General features: G+C 49.4%; 1 protein-coding gene across 1 annotated transcript; it reads right to left on the bottom strand.

Moving 5' to 3' along the window:
* Window positions 1–1,273: 1,273 nt before the first annotated feature.
* On the bottom strand, window positions 1,274–5,973 carry NEFM (neurofilament medium chain). The gene is made up of 3 exons (XM_068974431.1): window positions 4,894–5,973; window positions 4,031–4,155; window positions 1,274–2,825 (listed from the first exon to the last, which is right to left on the bottom strand). Exons 1-3 carry the CDS (start codon window positions 5,971–5,973, stop codon window positions 1,274–1,276), a joined length of 2,757 nt encoding a protein of 918 aa, XP_068830532.1.
* Between the last annotated feature and the right edge of the window lie 234 nt (window positions 5,974–6,207).

Below are 6,207 nucleotides of genomic sequence, written 5' to 3'. Positions count from 1 at the left end.
AACAGAAATCTTGGAAAGCCATTAAAGAGATCATCCTGGATTGTATTATTGGGATGATCCTTATTGATAAGAGAAGAAAGGCAGACTTGGAACAAATATATTTTTAGTGGTTTTAAAGGTTTATAACAGATATATTTTGAAAAAGGTGTGGTATTATTTCCATGGTCAAGATCAGACCTTTAAATTTTTTCTAATTTTTATTTTTTTCCCAGGACTTAAAACAAACCCCCCTCCAAACTAAAAACATTTACTGCTCATATCAGAGAATCCTGTTTTACTTTTTCTAGGTGGAATATTTTATTTGGGGCATTATTTTCCCCAATTAGGAAAACACTGTAAGTATAAATCTCTATTGACCAAATTAAGAATCAGTGCTGCAGATAAGCATGTGTGTGTACCAGAATCATGCATTTGAGGCTGGGTGTTTCCTGTTAAGACTGTTAGAGGTTCCAGTCCTGCTTCTTCTGAACACATTTATATAAATGCAGTGAGGTCCTTTTGCCCCAACTCCAAGGAGCAAGTTAAGACTCTTTTCTTGCCCTTCCTACCTTGAGGTTTTCTGAGTTCCATCAGAACACCTGAAGATGGAAGACTTCCATGCCCCTATTTTTACCTTTTTACAGATGCTTTTTTCAGCAGTTTTTCCAGTAACCACGCTCAGGGAAATAGTGGTAAGAAATGCAAGTCGTTCATAAGCCCCCCAAAATATTCTGCTCTAGGGAAAGAAGGGTCAGGCTGTGGAGAATTCACTTCAAAATGACACAACCCGAAGCATTTGTCTATGTTTCCAATATGACCTTTATTGAGCAAGTACTGCTGTGACGTTTAACATCAATCAACTAAAAGTTGCAAACTGTGCATGTCAACGAGGTTCTCCCATGAACAAAAGTCCTTTTTAAATGCACCAGTGAGGTAAACATAATTATTCATATATAGCTTTCTTAAGGCTAAGAGAGTCCTGTGTTTCATTTATTATTTTTGGCTCAGTTGGTTCTTTGCATAATACACCTCAAGACATTCCCCGAGTGCCCCCCATTCCAACAGCTTAGGAAATTGGTCAATTCCCCAGGTACATACAGTTATCATGCATTTGAATCACCCAAAGACTGGGGGTGGGGAGCACCCTGAGCTTGCATGCAGGTCCTTCATATTGCACAAAGTAAAATACAATGTCTGGAGCCCCCATGGGAGAACCCGTTCTGTTTTGAAGCTGTCAATCACATGCATTTTTGAAATTGTCGTATGGCTTAACCTTTTGCGATGGACTCAAATATTAGTCACTCTGGGTGACTTCCTTTACTATGGCGTGTGAAGTGACTTTCTCTACCTTTTTAGTAGACACTAGTTTCTCCTCAAAGGTCTCTTCATGCTCTTCGACCTTTTGAGTGACGGTTACAGATTTGGTGATATACTTGGTAGCACCATCTCCCCCCTCACTGGTGATTTTTTCTACCATTTTGGTTACCACCACTTTCTCCTCACTTTTATCACCGCCCTTCTTTTCATCCACTGGGCTCACGTCTAGCCCGTTGGTGACGACTCCTTTCTCCTCTTCTCCCCCACTGCCTTTCTCCTTAGTTTCCTGTTCTTCCTCCTTCCCCTCCACCTCCCCATTGATGGCTATGTCTTCCTTCCTGGATTCCTTCAAACCTCCCTCCTCCTTCCCTCCCACCTCTTCCACTTTCTCCTTCTCTTTCTCCTGTGGCTTCTCCTCCTCTTTGGCTTCCTTCTCGGGGCTCACCTTTACTGGTTTGGCGGGCACCTCCTCCTTCACTGGGGACTCAGCCTTCACCGGGGATTCAGCCTTCTTCTTCTCTGGCACATCCTTTGCCTTCTCCTCCTTTTTCTCTGCCTTCTCTTCCTTGGGAGATTCCTTTGCTTCTTTCTTTTCTTCTTCCACCTTCTCCTTCTGTTCTCCTTTCTCAGCTCCAGCTTCTGCTTTGGGTTTCACTTCCTCCACGGGTGATTTTGCCGCTGGGGACTTTGCTGCTGGGGACTTTGCCGTTGGGGACTTTGACACTGGGGACTTGGCCGCCGGGGATTTTGCTGTTGGGGACTTTGCCTCTGGGGATTTTGCTGTTGGGGACTTTGCCTCTGGGGACTTGGCCGGCGGGGACTTAGCCTCTGGGGACTTGGCCGGCGGGGACTTTGTTGTCGGGGACTTGGCCACTGGGGACTTGGCTTTCTCTGGCTTCTCCACCTTGGCTTCTGCCACCAGCTCCTCCTTCGGAGCCACTTCTGCCTTTTCCTCCGTTTTCTTTTCCTCCTTAGCTTCAGCGGCCGCTTCCTCTCCTTCCCCCTCAGCCTCTGTTTCTCCTTCCTCTTCTTGCTCACCTTCCTCTTTTTCACTAGAACCTTCCTTCTCAGATCCTCCTTCCTCAGCTTGGTCTGACTTAGCAGCCTCCTCTTCCTCTTCCTCTTCCTCTTGGCCCTCTTCCTCCTCCTTTTCTCCTTCCTCTTCTTTAAGTTCAGGTGCAGTAGCTTTCACTGGAGACTTTTTGGCAGCGACAACTTCTTCTTCGGCTTCTTCTTTCTCCTCCTTTCCTTCAGCCTCCTCTTCCTTGACCTCCTCTTTCATGGAAACGGCCAGTTCCTCGGTGATGGCCGTCAGGGCTTCCTCCATTTCTGATTTCTCATCTTCCACCTTGGTTTCTTCTATGATCTCCTCAACAAATTTGTGTTGGACCTTTAACTTGGGAGCCTCTACCTTGGTTTTCTGAATCTTACTGGATATGGCGATGGAGGGCTGTCGGTGTGTGTACAGCGGCCCAGTGATGCTTCCTGCGAATGTGCTAAATCTGGTCTCTTCACCCTCCAGGAGTTTCCTAAGCAGAGAGTCAAAGAAGACAAAAGGTAATTAAAATCTCACTGGGCCTTGTGACCTTCATTACAGTATGTGTAAGGTGGTATGTGTAAGGATACCTTTGAATAAACAGAATCACATGACATAATACTTTCATTTCACTAGTCCGTTGTGTCATATTAAATGACAGAGAAGGATCTTCAGGGACAATCAGCCAATCACTCGGTGCAGTAACTAACCACACCCAAAGTCCACTCCCTACCCCTGACTACTAACTCTCAGCTCTGCCTCAGTCCTCATTTGGCGCAATATGAATATGCCGATAACCTCCCCAGAGGCTCCCCAAAAGCCTTAAAGTCACCTTCTTAAGCATTTGGACTTTCAGGTGTATATGAAACATCTTTTAACAAATATGATATTCAAAAAATTTACAAAGCTATTTAGAATACATCAGAATTCAGGCTATATATGTCATAGCTGGGTGATAATATATATGTATTATATAAATTAGTCTGTAATTTTAATCATAAAGTGTCTTATGTAATTTTTCACCTTTCCTGAAAACTTAGATGGCTCTGAGTTGAGTGCAATTTATTCTTGTAATATGAATGACTTTAATGGGGAAAATAAAACTGTTGAGCCAAGAATTTTCCCCTATGAACTTAACAGCAAGGTGACATCAGTTTATATATATATATATAAATCTCTTCTCCTTCTCTGGATTTCTATCTACCTAGATCTAGAAATAGAAGTCTGAATAAAAAATATATATTCTACCAATCATATTTATTCCAAGCCAGATGATGGCAATAGTAAACTGTAACTAAGAAAGGGATAAATGAAATGTCCTGGTGTTTGTCCTTGACATCATAAAGTTGAAAAATTGAAAGCACTAGAGAAAAATATTAAAAAAAAATAAAACTTTTTATTTCAAATATTCGGAAAGTATTTTTCACTAAAATAAAAAAGGTTAAGCATAAGCACTGAAATTAATCGGCGCTCTCCTTCAAAACACTTTTTATTCAAATACATTAACTGTTTACTTTTTTTTAAGCTGCATAAAAGTTGCAATTTTTAGAGTAACTACTTATTAATTAAGAAAGAAAACCAGGCACTGAGTTAAGATTCCTGCAACCTACTTGCTTTAACTTAAGTGGTGAAGGTTCTGCCAACATGGCCTCTGCAGTGCGGCTAGTACTTTGGCCACGTCCGCAGCGAACACCCTACCTGTATGCGGCGATCTCAATATCCAGAGCCATCTTGACGTTGAGGAGATCCTGGTATTCTCGCAGATGACGAGCCATTTCCCACTTTGTGCCCCGAAGCTCATTTTCCAGCTGCTGGATGGTATCCTGAAACCGACACAGCCACAAAATCATCCTTCCAAACAGCCACTTCTTTCGCAAAACACTTGCTACCCTCTCCAGCTTCCTCCCCTCCCTCGACTCCCTCCAGCTTGGCGTACTTCGGGTACTACTGCCAGATCCCGTCCCCGCTTAAAATAAAAATCTAAGGAACTGAGAAACAAACAGAATCAATAAGACAATTAGACGTTTCCCGGGCATGTCACGCACTAGGACCAGTGGATCTAGAACGTCTCAGCAGGAAACAAACATCCATGGGGAACCCCCCACGGCTGATCCGGCCCTTCCCATCTTAGCCCTTTGGGCTGAAATCAATTTTGGGAATTCTTCCGATCGCAGCTGGAAAAGTTGAGAATACATGAGTTTCTTCACGCCTCTCCTAAAGTTCTGCTTTATCAACTACCCCAATGTATACCTCCTACTTGAAACTCGCAAGCGTGCAAAACTAGAACTTCCGGGGAAAAGAAGCACGTTTTGGAAAAGGCCGAGGCTGTTAGAGCTGTGGATGGTGTGCTGGGGAGGAGTACGGAGGGGGCGCGCGGAGGGGGCGCGAAGGGGCGAGGAAGCTTTGAGCTTCCAACTTGGCTCTGCGGCGAGCGCGCGCGCGCGCACTGGCTAGCGGCCGCTAGGGAGCGCGGCGGAGAGCTCGGCGGGGCGCGGGCCTGAGTGTCGGGGGCGCGCGGCGCTGGCGCTGGCGCAGGCTGGCCGCGCAGCCGCGGTTCCTACCTGGTAGCTGCTAAGGTCGTGGTTGTGGCGCTCCTCGATGTCGCTGAGCTGCCGCTCCAGGGACTCCTTGGTGCCGCGCACTGACTCGAGCTCGATGCTCTTGGACTGCAGCTGGCGCCGGTACTCGGCGATCTCTTCCTTGGCGGAGCGGATGGCTTCCTTGTTCTGCTCGGCCGCCTCGGTGAGCTTGGCGTAGCGGCACTTAAACCACTCTTCGGCCTGGTGCATGTTCTGGTCGGAGTGACACTCGAGCTGGGAGCGGATCTCTTTCAGCGCCGTCGAGATGTCCGTCTTCAGGTAGTCTTTGCGCTCCACGGTGATGTGTGACGCTTGGATCTGGGCCAGCAGGTCGGCCACCTCCTCCTCGTGATTGCTCCGCAGGAAGGCCACCTCATCCTGCAGCGACTGCACCTTCTTGTCCAGCTCCACCTTGACCAGCGACGACTCCTCGATATCTTTGCGCAGCGCGCGGATGGCCGCCTCGGTGTCGTCGCGCAGCCGTGCCTCCTCCTCGAAGCGCTCCTTGAGCCGGTGGATGTCCTCTTCCAGGTGGTCCGAGTCCAGCTGTACCTGAGCCTTCTCGTGGTTCACCATCTCCAGGGTGGCGCGTAGCTCGCGGATTTCCTGGTCGTACGCGTCGCCCAGCTGGGCGTGCGAGGCCTGCTTCTGCCGCAGCGCCTGGATCTCCGCCTCGATCTCCTTGTTTTGCTGCTCCAGGTAGTGGACCTTCTCGATGTAGCCCGCGAAGCGGTCGTTCAGCCCCTGCAGCTGCTCCTTCTCGTTGGAGCGGGACAGCTTGTAGTCGCCGCCCGGCCCAGAACCGCCGTTAAGCAGAGACGAGGACTGGCTGAAGTCGAGGCTGCTCTCGGCCGAGCTGAGCATGGCGGAGCTGTAGGTGAGGCGCGGGGCCAGCGCGCTGCGCTTGTAGGAGGAGGACACGGTGCTGGGCGAGCCGCGGGACCACGACTGCGAGCGGAAGCCGCTGGACGGGGAGCCGCTGATGCGGCTGAAGCTCGAGCGGGTTTCGGTCACCCGCCGGTAGGCGGACGGGTTGCCCAGCGAGTCCAACGTGTAGCTCATCTTGGAGGCCTCGGGGTGTGTGGCTGTCACAGCGTTCTGCTGGCCTCGCCGCAGCCCATTTATAGCCGCGGCGGCTGGTCCCCGGGCCAGGGCCCCGCCCCGTGGAGGCGGCGGCCGAGAAGGCGGGGACTGCGGGCACCCGGCCGGGAGAGGAGGGGGAGGATGGGGGGTGAAGAGAGCCCAGCAGTGATTCAGCGCCCGCTCCACGTGGGCCCACGCCGCATCGGACCCTGG

This window comes from Capricornis sumatraensis, chromosome 6 (assembly GCF_032405125.1).
Source record: "Capricornis sumatraensis isolate serow.1 chromosome 6, serow.2, whole genome shotgun sequence".
In the NCBI taxonomy this organism is placed as follows: Eukaryota; Metazoa; Chordata; class Mammalia; order Artiodactyla; family Bovidae; genus Capricornis; species Capricornis sumatraensis.
The sequence above is the reverse complement of the archived record's forward strand: the minus strand, read 5'-3'. Positions and strand labels throughout refer to the sequence as shown.